The sequence below is a fragment of the Phaethon aethereus genome (genome assembly GCF_964289735.1).
Source record: "Phaethon aethereus genome assembly, chromosome: Z".
NCBI classification, from domain to species: Eukaryota; Metazoa; Chordata; class Aves; order Phaethontiformes; family Phaethontidae; genus Phaethon; species Phaethon aethereus.
This window is the reverse complement of record NC_138577.1, coordinates 2,121,499-2,137,958: the sequence shown is the minus strand read 5'-3', so window position 1 is coordinate 2,137,958 and position 16,460 is coordinate 2,121,499. Positions and strand designations below refer to the sequence as shown.

Sequence of the window (16,460 nt, the reverse complement as noted above, 5' to 3'; positions counted from 1 at the left end):
AGGCGGTGGGCTTGCCATCTGCTTTGCTTTCTTCTCCACCCCAATTAGTATCTGCAGCATTTGATGAGGGGGCGGTTTTGGTCATGTGCTTCGTAGAACAAGGCAGCTGTGGGTGCATCTGGTTATAGTAGAGAAGAAACTGCATTTGAGCTCTCTCCTTTTATTAACAGTGGCCCGAGGATAATTGCTTACTCTGCTTTTTTAATTAGCCCTCTTAGTGGGGGACAAAACATTTCTTTCAAGATAAAAATACATAGCCCTGATAATGTCATGTAATATTATTTAGGGCTTGAGCCCTGAGAATGGTCCTTGCCATCTCCGAGTTTCTTTTTCACACCTCTTTCTGCACTACCCTTCTTCTTTAAACTCATAATAAAATACTTGGAGCAGAAGGAACCGTAATGATTCTGTGATTGTTTCATACCTATGCTCATTATAGGTCTTATTGTCATCCTTAGAACAAAAATAATCTTTTTTTCCCCAGATCTACCACTCTAAGCTTCAATTTTATTTATTTAGAAAATTGAGTGTAAATTGTGTTATCTCTGAACTGAAATTGAGAGTTTCACTGCTGCTTTGCATTAGTGTTTTTTCAAAATACACAAACATAACTTTCAACCCTGAGCACAGGCAGTAGCATTTCAATGGACAAAACCAGAAATGAGGCAAAAACAAACAGGAAGGGAGTTTTGTTATCATTAAATCTTTTTTTTTTCCCCTCCTCTTTACGTAGGTTCCTAAAAATTAGCACTATGACTGATGGAGACTATGATTATCTGATCAAGCTCCTGGCCCTTGGAGACTCTGGGGTTGGAAAAACAACGTTCTTGTACAGATACACCGATAATAAATTTAATCCAAAATTCATCACAACAGTGGGGATAGATTTTCGGGAAAAACGAGTGGTAAGTTGTCTCATACAAATGATAGCACCTTCTGTTTTCTTTGTTCATTTCTACTGAGAACAAATCCTATATAAATGTGTACTGCCTCTCTTACTGTGGGGTATAGCATGTGTTGATAATGCTTTTCCTGGTCTAGTTTTCGGCTTAAGCAAGTCATAATTAGGAACTGAATAAAGGGGAAAAATGTCATTATCCTTTTTCTGATGTTGGATTGTGGAGTGGTTTATTGCACATTGGTATAGAAGGATCTTTCGAAGAGCAGGTTTCCATAGTGCTGGTGAACGAGGTGTGTTTATGGCTAGACGTAAGTCTGTCCCCCAAACTCATCGTTTAAATAGAAAAGGCGGAAACTTGCAGAAGCACAGAAGGTTCAGCTTACTTTCCCATCACACAGTAAGCTCGCGAAGGCACAAGAAGCGGTTCCACCAGCTGGACCACGCTGTTCCTCTGAGTCGCTGCCAGCAGCAAGGCTGGAGGCTGAGCGTACTGAGCCTGTGATCAGGAGTCCTCATAGGTTAGGATCTATGTGCTTCTTAACGCAAGGTGTGCAAGCCTGCTCTGCTGTGCTTTGTTTCTTGATGTTAAATAGAAGATGAGAGTCTTCTGTAGTGTTATTCAGATGCTGTTTGTGGATATGAGAGCACACTCGCTTTGTTTTAATTTAATGTGACTAATGTATCTGCTTATAGATCCTGACAACTGATACAGGCTAAATATACGGGACAAATACAGCTTTCTCATAGGAATCCCTCTAGCTTGCTTGAACAGTAAAACCAGAACAAATATAAGATGTTAGACCCTGGGACATTATTTTAGTCATTGCCTTAAAAATGTAAATACTTGGCCAGTTGAAAGATGGAGACGTCTTTAAATTTGATTCTTTTGAACTTAAGTTTTAAGCTACTATTATTTCACTAGAATACTATGAAAAGATGGACATCACTCCCCCATTCACCTTCATCTTCCCTGGCAACTTTTTCATGGCCAGTATTTGTGGCTGCTGTGCCGAGTTCAGTTTTGTCATGGTGACAGAGGCATGCAGGTTCTGCCTGGAAGATGGGGGTTCAGGGCTGAGTAAAAGAACCATGGATCTGGATTCTGTCTTAAATTCCTCATAATCAGCACTACACAAGTTCAGGCCAGTTAAACGTGATGCTCAGGTTGGAGTGGAGCCTGGCTCCTTCTCTGCACTGTGGGATTGCACTGATGTAATAAGAGTAAAATATTAAAAACACAGTTTTATTGCAAGGAAATGTCTGAACATGCAAATTGCCAGAATACGTTTTCCCTGGCTGGTCAGACGCTCATTACCGTGTTTTGAACACGGGTGCTGCATTCCTTCCAGAAGGTTGAACTTTGTTGCGAAAGGTTGCAGACAGATTTCTTCCATAATTTTCCATTACCATACATTTTGGGGTAAGATAGTTCATAAGTGTGGGAGAAACTGCATCTTAAGTGAAATTACCAGCTTTGGAATGTCTTGAAGGTCTGTCTAACAAATTGTCTTCTAAGAAAGAGATCTAAAAGGTTAAATATTTTTTTTCCTGTTGTGTAAAAGTCATATTAAAAGAATGACCCTGTGAGATTCCTTGTTTATCACAATAATATTACAGGTACATGCTCCAGCAAACTAGTTTAATTCACAAATGTGGTGCGGTTGATCTTTTTGATTCTTTTCTGGTTTTCAGATCAGGCACCTGCCACAAAGGAAAGGCAGGCATGTTGTGGTCAGAAGCTACCTGTTGAAATGGCAAGAGTTTAAAGAAGTCCACATTATCTCAGAATAGTCTAGGCTGGAATGGACCTCCAGAGGTCATCTGGTCCAACCCCCAATTAATATTAACTTGGTTGTGCAGGAGAACTAATTGCTGTATTTTACAGACCAGGGAGGGCAGGTGAGCCAGTCTTCCGCTTCCCCGGGTAAGGTCAGTGCAGCCTTTGGGTACAGACATGTCGGTGAAGTCCATATTCTCTTGACCTGAATGCAAGGGCAATATTTGCTTGCTTTTAAAATTGCTGAGGATCTGCTAAACTATCTCAGATAACAAAACCCACTTACACTTATTTTATCCCACTGTCTTTTACTGCAACAGCTAATTTACACGCTGTTTCTATGTAATAAAGAATTGAGCTCCAGCAAAAGGTCACAGTGATTTCTTTAAGCACTATGAGTTTGCAGTTGTAAGGAAGTCATTAATGTCCAACAGAAGTTAATGAAGAAAAAATAGCTTTTTATAATAGTGGTTAATCCTGTCAGCCAGCTGTAAATTTTGTAAGAACAGCAATGAAACAGAATGCAGACAGCTTGCTCAGCACAGTGCTATGCCAAGTTTTAAATAATTGGTATCTGATATGAAGTACTAAATATGACCAAATTATCTTTAAAGTGCAGCTTTCATAGATGTTTAATGTGGCTCCTGGGTTTTTAAATATTATTATAAGCAGCCCTCTGAAATGGCTTTTAGAGGTAAGAGTCAGCTTTTACTGAAGGACTGAGCTTTTACTACTTATTACTGCTTGCACAAAACATAACAGTCTGTGACCCATGTGATGGATTTCAGTGTGAGCTGTACTGATTTGACTCTCTCATTAGGTATACAACAGCAGAGGACCAAATGGATCTCCAGGAAAAGCCTTCAAGGTACATCTCCAGCTTTGGGACACAGCCGGACAGGAAAGGTAACTGGAAAGCAGTTCTGAGTTTTTCACATTTCTGGGTAAACCATTAGTCCATTCAGGTGGAAAATATCAGAAATCCTCATATTTTAGGCCAAGAAAAATATCTTCTAGAAGTAAAGTTTTTCTGATGCTGCTATGGTGCCGAGATCAGAGGGTGTCAGAAAATAGGACTGGAAGAACTGAAGATGGTCTGCTCCCTGCCCTCAGCAGCACGCTGCCTCCTTTCTGGCACACATGGGCTATTGGATCGTTGGTTAGCTTTTTTGTTTGTTTTGTAGTGTTATTTTGGCTTCATAATACATTCCTAATCTCCTCTGTAAGATACTGTATAACCTACCGAAGTGTCTTGTATTTCACATTTTTTCTGTTAGGTTGGATGGTAGGGCATGTTTTGATGAAGGTGCACAGCGTACAGGACTGCATTGGCACACGTGTGGCCATCAGACTGAGGGAAGTGGTTATTACCCTTTATGCAGCACTTCTGAGGCCACATCTGGAGTACTGTTTCCACTCTTGGGACCCCCAGCGTGGGATGCTTTGACTGATAAACTGAAGTCCCGCGAAGTGCCGTTAGAACGGGTCAGGAGACAGAGGCATGAGATGATCCGGTGAGGGCTCAGGGGGCTAAGCTTGTTCAGCCTGAAGATGGGAAGACTAAGAGGAGACTAACTGCTGTCTTCATCTACCCAGTGGGGAGAGGACAAGAGCCAGACTCTTCTCAGGTAAAGGGCAAGAGGCGGCGGTCACAAGCAGCAGCAAGGATATTCCAGCTAGGTAGAAGGACACAAGTGTTTACCGTGGGAGTGGTTAAGCCCTGGAGCAGGTCACTCTCGAGGCTCTGCAGTTCGTGTTCTCGCAGGTGTTCACAACTCAGGTGGACAAGGTCCTGAGCAGCCCGATGCCTTCCTTAAGTCCTCTCCAGTGTATGTGCCCTGGGCTTGCTCAGTCTTTTCTATCATGAGCAGGCTTTCTGTTCTGTACTGTCCCAGGCTGGTTCCAGCCTCTCTCACCACCAGCATGCAAGTGGGATGGAGAATTCTAGTTCAAGTCTTACCAGTGCGCAGTAGTGTGGAAGAATTGCTTCTTATCTTACTTTTATGATTTTTGTTGTGCTTGCCTTCTTTGCAGTAGCATACCGTGGTTGACATGTATTAAGTTCATGACTAATCAGAATGTTCCTTTGCAGAAGGATTCTTATGTCTAACCAGTTTTTCCCCATCTTCCATGTGCACACTTACTTACTTGTTTTTTCCAAATACCTTCTTGACTTGTCACTATTAAATTTGATCATCTTATTTTTTTAAAGGGAGAAGTGTGCCTCCCTGCTGCTTTCTTAAGCTTCCCCTGGCTAGTTACATACACTGTTTTTTGCTCTCGTAAAATGTGTGAGGTTGCCCTCAGTGTGACTACTGACGTCATCTGTCAACAAGGGCAGAAAATGCGACTCACGCCTATTTGCTGTGTAATGGTGACTGAAGAGCAGCGGACTGAAACGTTTGCCCAGTGGGGAGGAAGGAAAGTCGTGATGAGGCAGGTTTCAGGTTTTTGGAGTGAGTGGTGCAAATACCACATGGGAGGGGTTGCTGCTGGATGAAAAGCAGAAGCAAGCTGAAATTTTGTGTCTGCATCTCTTTCCCTTACTCTCAAACGCTGTTTGTATGGACAGTCTGCAAGAGATTAAGCTTTTTTTTTTTTTGCTGAAAAGAAACCCTAAAAGTAGCATCAGGTATCTGACATTTCTGAGGAGAGCTTTTGTTTTCATTTTCATGGATGTGTGTTGTAAAATATCAGTTACTGTTTCTGGTACTGCTGGTTTGTGCGAGTTTATTTAGTGCTGTTTTGTGGCGTACTGGATCCCTGCGATATAGAAAACATCAGAGTGCCATGGCACAGTTTTCCAACTGTTTCTTCACGTTTCTGATTTGAACAGACTTGTGACCTTTTGGTGACAGAGTTGCATTTCATGGTTTGTGGTTTCATCCAGCTCCATAGCTGTGCAGGAAGGCTGTGACCCATGTCTCTTGTGCATGCAGGTCTGTGGACGGAATGCATGCGTGTCTAGTGTGCACCTTTTCCTTTTAGCTGAGCTTCACAGCAGATAGTCACGCTGAACAATCAAAAGCATGTAAACAGCCACCTACTCTTCTGTTGTTTTCTTTAATATTGATGATATTGAGTAGTGCACATCCATCGACAAAGTGTGTGTAATCTCAGGAGGTGAATCCATGTCTATCACTGTGATATGTGATTTTTTTTTTTTTTTCCCATTTAACCAACCTTCTCTCTTTGTCTCTGTCTCATTCTCGGTTAAGTCAGGCAGAATTTGAACTAATAGATTAGTCACTGACAATGTTTATATTCTCACACATAAGCTTCCTCGGGTAAATTGCTAACACATTGATTAATAAAAGTTGACTGGTGTGATGCATCATGGCAAAAATGAAAGCCAAGGATTATTTTATTTTGTTTTTACTTCCAAGGGAATGTATGTCCACTAAATCTTGTAGACTCTTCGGATTTCAAGATATTTTTAAAGAGAAGTTTTGCACAAGCAATTCAGAAAAGCTTTACTTCATCTCTTTTTCGTTAACTCAGCTCAGGCTTGCCAGAAAAGTGCTTACCTTAGAGATCACTTTGTATTAATAGAGCTATGTTGTCTTTTTTTCTTCCACCTTCAGATTTCGAAGTCTCACCACAGCGTTTTTCAGAGATGCTATGGGCTTTTTACTAATGTTTGATCTCACCAGTCAACAGAGCTTCTTAAATGTCAGAAATTGGATGAGTAAGTAGAACCTTAGAGCTTGCATTTATCGGTTGACTTGAAGCTTTCTTGTGTGTTTCATGCTTCTAGGCTTTATGTGTGTCACTATTTGTGAGCTGGAAAGCGCTCAAAGAAAGTAGTTATGTCTAGCGCAGCCATAAATGGGGTACTTGCAGCCTTTAATTTGGGGTGAAAGCTTCATCAAATTGGAAAGATACATGCTCTTCATTTTTTTGCACGATAGACTGTTTTGGCCATATTCTTGATAATATTGTTTGGATTTGGTACAATTTCAATAAATCTGTTGCTGCTTGAAAATTCCTGGCATTCGACACTTCCTTGGCCATACCCCATATTTTAGATGATATACAGGAGCTTGGAAGCTCTACTTTCGATATTGCTGTTATCTTTATGGTGTGTTTTCTATTTGTAAAGCAGAATGTGATTCCTTCCTGTCTGCTTTGAGTTTTAAATTAAAATTAAGATTGGGCTTCGGGGACTTGGTTTGAAAGCGCATAGCATTTGCTGTTGTTGGTTTTCCTTCAGACAACGGCTAGACTAGAAGTGAAACAGAAGTTAAATTCTTAAAGTTTGTTTTTAATTGAGGATATTTAGAGTGCTAGAAGGAGAGAGGCCAATACATTTCCGGCTGGCAGTTTCCCAGCAAACAAGCTGAAGTGGGGATATGTGAGAATCCGGATAGCTTTGTGAAAATAGCTGCATCATCTTCAGAGATTCCTTCTTCCCACTAAACAATCCCTGTCATCACAATCTTCCACTGCTTACCAAGCTGAGTCTCTTAATTTCTTCTGTGTTTACTGCACCTTTTCAATTCAGTCCCATCAGGATTGAGGCAGGGATAAGTAAATGGCTTTGTACAATTATTGATGAGAGGTGAGGCTGTGGACAGTAGCAGTGGCTGGATCTTCAAGTGGATAAAACTGCATTTAAACCATTGAGTATATGCAAGAGAAAAACACTCTTGAGGGTTTTGTCCTAAACTTCTGAAGAGCTGCATTTGCATATGATGTGAGACGTTGTTTGTACATCGTACACAACATCTTTATGAGTCTTGTAGAGTAAAAGTTCTGGCTGGTGGAGGTTTTCCTCTGCTCAAGCACTGTGTTTAGTGCACCTTGTTGCAGTTAAGTCTTGTTGTATGTTGGTAAAATAAATACTGGAAATCATTTCTAGTACCATTTCTACTTCCTATTTTGAAAAATTCCCCTTAGCAAGTAAATGTACAACAAGGAAGAGTGTTTGGCATGAAGTGGTTGGCTGGTTAGTCTAGGATGTTTTGAGGTGGGGAGCAAGAAGGATATTTTGAATTATTTTGTTAACAATCTTGATCTCAAGGTGCTTCCAACATTCCCTTAACTTATGTTTATTTTTGCTCCTAGGTCAGCTGCAAGCCAATGCGTATTGTGAGAATCCAGATATAGTCTTAATTGGTAATAAAGCTGATTTATCAGACCAAAGGGAGGTAAACGAAAGGCAAGCAAAAGATCTGGCAGACAAATACGGGTAAGCAAATTGTAAAAGAAGCTAAATTTAGTCTGTTGTAAGTGTAGCTGATGACTGGCTGGAGATACTTGTAAGTATACTTACAAACTGTAAGATTTGTAGGCATTGCAGTATCACATACACCTGTAGTGATATCCAACTTGTCACTCTTCCAGGTAAAGCTGTTTGAATAGGAAATAGATAGAATGAAACACACTGTTCTAGTAATTTGGCCAAAATACTACAACATAAGAAATAAAGCTGAAATGAAACATTCTTACTAGAAAACTCCATTCTTGGGACGTTGGCTTATCCTGAGAGTTCAGGACAGAGTATACCAAAGGCTGATGAACACTCAGTGTCATGAACTAAACAACTAACAATATTTATAATTTGCATTTCTAGCTAGTTTGGAAGTGGAGACACCTGTGGATTTTGGTCAGGTTCTATATGTGCTGTGGCACTGAATTTATTTGTTTTTCCCTGATAGATAATGAACTTGTTCTAGTGAGCCTTCTACATTTCTTTGCAGTAAAAACACCTGCAGAGTGTCCTATAGCTGGATAAACTGGCTGATGGTTAATGTAGTTAGTAAATAGTGCTGTGGGCAAAAAGAATGTGGTTGGTTTTTTTTCCTTAGTTGCCCACTGAGGGATGTTCAGAGAGAATTGCACCAGCAGCAGAAGATGGCCTGAGAGACTGAGGTGTAGTAAGCAAATTAGACTTAAAAATAATAAAAGAAGAGAGTTGTCTGCAGCCAGGCAAGGAGGACAGTGACACTGAGGAGAAGGTAGCTCATGCGAGATTTCATATGATGGAAGTGCTGGAGCATCTGGTAATCTTCTCTTCTGAAAAAGGTGATCTAGAAGGCAATATTCTGGATTCGAAGGGGATTTCAGAATAGAAACAGCTAAGTTAAATTGTGCTTAAAAGTAGACAGGAGGGGAGGGAGATAGTTACAACTACAACTGCTATTTAGCAGTCCCTGCAAGTACTATCTACCTAAAAAAAACCCAAAAAACATTTCTGGTATGTTCTGTGGTCCCTGAAATTTTCTGTAATGCAGACCTAGGTTTCTCTTTCAGGTAACCAGAAAGTCTATTTTAAAGACTTTTTCAGCCAAGGTTTATGCTGATGTTATTGCAATTTGAAGTCAAAATGCCAGGACACATAAATTAATGTGTCATTGTTGTGCTCATGTCGTCATGCCACCATGTGCTAGGAACAGGAGTTTGGGTTCTGCCCAGCAAGGAAATAGAGTCCTGACAGGTCGGAAGTCTGTCCCATTCACTTCATTGCCACTAAATCCACCCTTGACAGCTGCACAGAGAGTGTTACAAAGACTTGAGTCTCGGTTGCTTTTAAAAGTCTCTCTAGCAAAACTTTTCCTTTTCACCCTAGCATACCGTACTTTGAAACAAGTGCTGCTACTGGACAGAACGTGGAGAAGGCTGTGGACACGCTTCTGGACTTGATAATGAAGCGTATGGAGCAGTGTGTGGACAAGACACAGGTCTCCGACACAGCCAACGGAGGAAGCTCGGGAAAGCTAGATTCAGCAAAACCGGAGGATAAAAAGTGTGCCTGCTAAATGTCACCTCTAAACTGTGAGAACCAATGAAAATATTTCATCAGAATATGGCTGACCTACCACCAAATTCAAACCGGCTCTCTTGAGCCGTGCACAGAAGCAAAGTTACGTTGTTTTATTGGGATTGTGCATTTTTCTCCAAAGAACTGGTTTAAAACTAAAAGCTGTGTTTCAGTGAGGCTCTTGTGCTGAAATGATTCTTCCTGATATGGTGCCATCTTCATGGGAAAACTCTCCCACCTCTTCTTCCCCACTCCTTTTCCCCCAGCCCTCATCTTTATTTTTCATGTGATCAGGATACTGAATAGAGGAAAGTAGCTTTATTTTTTTTAAAAAAGGAGGGAAAGAACCTATTGTCTGCATACACTGGATCTTGACATTAAAATGGAGGTGGGTGGTTTTCTAGGTCTCTGCCATTTTTCCACAGAATCCTTTTTCTTTGTAATTCTTAATCTGTGTCAGGGACCATGTGTTTTCTAAGGCAGAGATACAAAATATTTTATGTGGCCTGTTAAGAAAAACTTTTATCACTTGCACAGAGTAAGCAATGCTGTGAATGTGTCCTGACTGAATCACTGAGGCTGTGGTTGGGGGGGGGGGTTGTTTGTGTGTTTTGGGTTTGGGGGGAGGAAACAGGGCATTTAATTTGGAAAAAAAAAAAAAAATTATCAGGGAATTGTGCAGCATTACTTGTGTTGCAAATAATCCAAGCAGGGATTGGAGTGTTATGGGAAAAATTGCGGAGAGGGATTCTGATGCTGCAGGGACAGTTTATAAAGAAGAGAGTATAATGTATGGGAACAGAGATAAACTATATTTTATGAAACAACTTCTTACCATTAGCAAAAAATATTCTCCCCTCCTCAACTTAAGGAAACTATCCTTTTTCTTCTTTTTCACTGGGTAACTACACATCACAGGTAGGACTTGGGAAAAAACCTGTGGCTGTTTGCACTGCCTGGAAGGGAACTGTAAACTCTGCTGTGCTGAGAGAGCCTCTAACTTCTGCTTATGCCTTTGTCGGGTCCGCCGTACACTTAGGTTTTCAACAGAGGACAGCTTTCTCATACTCTTAAATTCTCTGCAAGAAGGCAAGATGGAAAAAATGTGATGTGGAGACTTGGAATGATGGGAGTTCAGAATATGTGACTGACCAAGTAGAAGTGTGTTGCAGAAGTTGCAGGTATCTCAGCGCAGAGGGTAGAACTTGTTCTGTCGGTGTGCTGCAGCGGAAGGGTGCAATGCAAAAGATTTCTTCTACGGGTGAAAGCAAGTTCTAGTGAAATAGCAAGTTGCTTATCACAAAGACGAATACAGGAAAAAATAAAGAAAAATACTATATTTATAAGTATAGATCATTTTCTAAACCAATTTACAGCATATTTATTAGTCTACCCTGTCCTTTTTTGTAGAACAAGCGTTCTGGTTTTATATGGGTGGTAGTTAAAGGTCTACTTGTGTTTATTGTGCTTTAAGCTACTTTAAAATCACTTGGGAGAGTGCAGATTGGGCGGGTGGAAATGGATCTCTTTACAAGTCAAGCTGCTTTAGTTGGGTTGGCAGGATTGCAGGATTTCATTTATTTAAATGTTTTCAGTTTTGATTGACTGAAAATTGCAAACTTCATGAATAGCAAGCTCATAAAGTATTTCAGTGCTTCCCCAAAATGGATAATTTACCTGATACACTGCTGAAAAAATAACATTTTTTTTTCTGCCCAGCCCCTAAAATTATATTTATTTGATGATTTGGCATGTTAACAGGGCAGATGGTACATCGGTAGGAGCAGACCCACTGGGTGAGTAACCAAATAGCTGTGATGATTACCATGCCAGAAACCTAACTTGCAGGCTGTAAAGATTATGTAAGTGATAGACTTGCATAATATATATACCTAAAGGCTATATATAGTGTATACTATACAACCAGGTATAATACAGGTCCTTTTATAGGCTATAAACCTGAGGAGGTGGAAAAACTGTTGTGGTAGTCAACAGGTGATGTCCCAGGCAGAAGATGTAAGTAGACTGATAGCAAGCAGGCTGATATTCAGACAGGTTCCTCACTTACCTGAGATACGTAGACTGGAAGCTCAGGGTTTTCTTTGAAGTGAAGTCATATTGCTTTTTATGTAGCATAAAATGTACACATAATTTAAAAAACAAAATTGTAATAGATCTTAAATTCCTTTAAGCTCCCTGTCTCACTTTCAAAGAAATCTTTCATTTTGCAGCACCAGATTTTTGTCGGTTGAACGGGAGTGAAAAGTTGTGAAGAACGGTAAATTACTGACAGCCACCTGGAGTGTGTTTCCCACAGCAGCTGAAGGTGTAGTTTGTCTAAAAGCTGTTAGAGAGCCAAACGTGACTTCAGTGGCAGACAGATAATTCACACAAAGGTGTATAAAATCCCAAACCTGGCACTGTTTCAAAGCACCTTGATGAAGCTCAGTTGCTTCTATTTATCTCTCCACCTGCTGAAACTAGCACTCTTAGGATAATACCAATTTAAAAAAGTGAAAAAAAAATACAGCAGTGATACCCAGAACAGTTTGGTCTAGGGGAAGGTTTCTGTTAACCTTGCCAGTGAGCTTCAGTGACTCTGAATTGTCAGAGCTGGCGGTCTGTTACCAGGGAGCTCCGTTCCGTAAGGATACGGTCTCTGACACTCTCCAGTGCGGATGGAGCGAGGACATGGCCAGCCCATGCAGCCCAGTGTTGCTCGAGGGGTTTGTTTAGGAACAAAAGGGAAATGAGTGTAGTAAAAATTCCATTGCTTGTTTTACATATATGTACTTCCTAATACAAAAAACTGATTATTATTCTGTGTTTTGAAAAAAAAGGAAATCTATGAATGCATGTGAAACTATTATCCCAAAAGGATTTTTGGCTTCAGAACTTTGTTTAGAGGAAAGGAAGAGAAGTTTAAAGGTGTTTCCTTTCATGGTAGGTGGTATAGTAGCTGTCAGTTATTAAATTAAAAAAAGAGGAATATGATAAGTGATTCTAAATGGCTACTGACAGCTTTGTTGTTTATCAGGATGTCTTTTTGCAAAAAACTAGATAATGAAGTGTTACTAAAAATCTCCTTCTGTCCCTTCTCCATCATCGTCTGACTCTTGCTACATTTTTTTTCTTCATAACTATTCCTCTTAGGTTTCACATGCCCACCAGCAGATTCACATTCTTCTGTGTCCACTTGGCGATGTCCGTTCGTTTGTCTTCCTGCAGCGTCACGGCTCTTGCGAACCCCCGCTGAGCAACTGCAGCCCTGCAGAGATGACTCAGGGCTGCTCCTTGCTGCTGTGGCAGGAACTGAAAGCGATAGCAGTGTTCAGGTTCACAAGTTCTGTGTAATACCCAGGAAATAATGGTAACCGCAGCAAAGAAAGAAGACTGCAAGGGGGCTGCGCACAGTCTTACAGAGCCATGCCTGTATGGAAAGGAACTTTTCTATCCCATGTGCTGGAAGCCCCTCTCTCAGTTCTGTCCAGTACCCCGTTTCTGGCTGAAGGGCTTTCCTTCACTTCTACTGTAGCCCTGTAATGGATCCCCTTAGTTTTTCCAACTGCAGCACGGTGGGCTGGATGCACAGCGAGCCTCTGCTAGCTGCTTGCGACCTGCTGGAAAAGAGCCGGCGGGGCAAGGGCGGCACAGCCGAGTCATCCGTACGGTGGGTAGTGCCGTCCCGCGTACAGGCTGCTGTGATGCCAGCGAGGTGCAGCGTCACGGCACAGCGCTTTACTAGTTCCAGCTCTTCTGACTGCATTGTGAACTCCCGAATGTATCCCTTGCTGGAGCCACGTATCCTACCGTTTTCATCCTTTTCGCACTCCTGTTGCTTGAAGCGTTTCACTTTGACATGTTTGGTCCTATAAATTCTTCCAGGACACCAGCCTGGGAAATAAATTTACTTTAACTTAACGTCTCTGGTAGGGCGTAGCCTCATCCCATCCCACTAGAACTTGAATCCAGATTCTGCTGTTGCAAAATTTTGACTATACATATTTAAATTGGAAGTTAAGCATTTGTGTTTGAGCACAAATACAGCTTGTTTGCAAGCCTGTTTAGATAGATAACCTGCATCAGGGCTGGAGATGGAGAGAAGGTCCAAAGATACTTTATCCAGGGTGATAAATTAAATGTCAGTGCAGGTATTCTAATTATGTGGGCTTTTGTCTTGAATTTCAGTCCAGGCACTGGTTTATCAAGGTTTCTTTTTTTGTGTCCTTTTGGAAATACCTTATTTCAGTTATCCAGTATCCCTCCAGTAAAGTGCTCTTGCTGCAGACTTTACTGCAGAGCGTGTGTGGTTATTTCTGAACCGAACAGTGCTGTGCACTGACAAAGGTGACGGTAAATACCCATCCTTCCGAGGTGTGACTTGCGGGATGTTACGCAGAGGATAATTTTGGTTTCCTTTTCTCTCTGCGTAGTTCTGCCTGCCTGGTCTCCAGCAGCTGTCTCAGGCTGTGCTATTTACCAAGACAGTTCAAGTTACATGACTTCTTGTTGAATCTGCTCCCTTAATCCTCTCGGTGTATCCTGGTTAATTCACGTATACAGCGTAACGGCGTTAACACCTTTTGTTTCATCCTTAGAGCTCACCATAGTCCATTCTTCTTCCTGATCTACAGCTATTTTTGTCCTCCCAGTTTTAAGCATGAATGTGAAAATGTGGCATCAAAAAATGTTAGTACACTATGCTAGAGCAGTGCTGGAGTGCTGACCTGTGGCTATAGGCACTACAGTGATCCCCTGGTTGCAGCTCCTTCTGTTCGCCTGCAGCCTTTTGCTCAGTGTGTCTTGGTGGAAGAAATATGTCCATTATCTGTGGCTAAATATTTGCATTCCCAAAGTGTGGTGCCAAAGTCTGGTGTTGCTGCTCCATTTATGAACTGCCCTGTTCAGTGAATCCAGACCCTGGGGGTAATACTCGGAGGAGCGAGGAAGCTTACAGTCAGCAGGGAATGTCTTTAAGCTTAATGCTCTGGTATTTGTGTGTCCTTTGCTGACCTTGCCCTCACCTTCCCCGGCCCCTCTCCTTGGAGTGGCAGTGCCAAGACCTTTTTTAGGAACGCAGGAAAGGAAAGGTGCTGTTGTCAAATGGGATTTTTTTTGAAGCGTACATTGAAAGTACCTTTCCGGCTGCAGAGATCACTCCAGCAGTGAATTTACACTGCCTGTTTTCTGTTACGCCTCCGTGGTGCCTCAGCCCAGCCTTGCTACCCAGTGGGCAAGGGGAGATGTGAGCCAGGGCCAGGGCAGGGTCCTGTGCTTCTTTGCATCCTCAGGAATAAAATAAGTTACCTGTGGAGACAGGCAGAGGGGTGGGAATACCTAGGGCTGGCTGAAAGTTGCAGGATTAAAGGCAACATGCTTTACATGATAAGAGAAATGCCCTTAAATATTTACCAGAGAGACCGGTTTGAGAAGATGATTGATACTTAAGCTTGTGTGTAAGTAAGTGCGTGGCTGAATTGGGTCTGGAGTGTCTCTGTGAAGTAAGGAGCTATTGCTGGGGCAAAACAACTAGAGGTAAAATGGTGTAAAATGCAAAAAACTGCACGGAAGTACCTGCTCCGTGAACATACAGAGTGAATTAGCTTATTTTTATTATTTTATTTTAAATATCGTCCAGCCATGAAGAAAGTTATTCCATCAACTGAAAAAGGCCAGGAGAGTATTAATGACTGTTCTTCAAGGCACAGTTTTTAGATGCTTAAGCAGGTGATGCTCTCCAGAAGTCCTTACGGGTCTGTTGCTGACACGTAGCAACACCCGTTCAGAGCCATGAGAGCATTTAAAAAGTGTTAGGGGCCAGGAGATGATAGCATGTGGCATATCATGTGTTTCAGGCTTCACTATCATTTAAGCTTCTGCTTTCACCTTACGAAATATTTTCGTGATCAGCTAGTACTGTGAGGTTTTCTTCCCTGGTTCTAATGACCCCTTTCCCAATAAAAGCATGTGGCAGGGGCGTGACTCTCCGCTCAGCACCCGCCGCCCCAGGAGAGGTGGTGTCACTAAAGAAAACCAGTAGCAGGGGCTTAAGTAACTCGTCTTTTCTATAGCCTTTGCCTTCTGTGGCTTTTTACAGACGTTTGCAAGAGGAAAGGTCTTTGCTTCTCTTAAATAAAAATTTTTTTAAAAGGGAAAAAAAGAGGGGGTTTAGGTGCCTGAAACATGCTCTTTTTTTAAAAAAGAGGAAACATAAGGCAAGAACAGGCAATTTGCTGACTGCTCACACGGCTGGGAGGGGCAGTGGGTATGATGTAGCACAAGACATTTGAGAGCAGCTACCACATCCTTGCTGTCTTGGTAACTTTATAAAAACCCGATTGCCTTAACTGTTTTCTGAAGGCTATATCTTATTTAACATTCTGAATGTGTAAAAAGTGTCATACATACGTTTACATTTTAGAGGACTGGATCATGTAAGAAAGTTCATGAAAAGTTGTAGAAGATGCGATTTTTGATAACCTGCTCCATAGTGACTCTTTGGGACTGTTGCAAGGCAAGAGGTTTTATCTCCTAGAACTAATTCAATCCATGGATAGAACTACATTTTTCAGCCTGAAGTGTAAAAAAAAAAAAAAAAAATTTAAAAAGCTGGAGCTGTTACTTAAAATCTGTATTCTTGGCACTATAACTGAAGAAAAGTAGCAAGCTTTTGTAACCTCAAGTGACTGCTATTTTTATACAGGTGTGAACACTGTAGGAGTTTCAGACCATGCTCTGATGTTACTTACAAGAAGAGGAGAAAAAAAAGTGCTGTAAGTGAAGCTGTAAAAATGAAAAATTTTTACCTGCTAGGAGACCTGGCTTGAGGCACCTTTAAAGGGAAAGCCAACTTTTCACAGCTTCTTTCCTGTCTTTATTATTCTTCTACTTTAAACATAAATCCCCTTCCTCTCTCAGAAAAACCCCATACCCACATAGGATAAATTTTGTAGGTTGGTTTGTTTTCCAGAGGATGCTGTTGACTTGGGACTATGTTCTTAGATGCTGGGCAGATCTGT

The 16,460-nt window shown here is 41.4% G+C and overlaps 1 protein-coding gene across 1 annotated transcript; it reads left to right on the top strand.

The window, feature by feature from the left end:
- Nucleotides 1-752: 752 nt before the first annotated feature.
- RAB27B (RAB27B, member RAS oncogene family) lies at nucleotides 753-9,439 on the top strand (the record flags this gene model as incomplete). The annotated part of the gene is made up of 5 exons (XM_082013029.1): nucleotides 753-905; nucleotides 3,499-3,584; nucleotides 6,263-6,366; nucleotides 7,746-7,869; nucleotides 9,250-9,439. The coding sequence occupies 5 exons, from the start codon at nucleotides 753-755 to the stop codon at nucleotides 9,437-9,439; spliced, it is 657 nt and encodes a 218-aa protein (XP_081869155.1).
- Nucleotides 9,440-16,460: the final 7,021 nt, after the last annotated feature.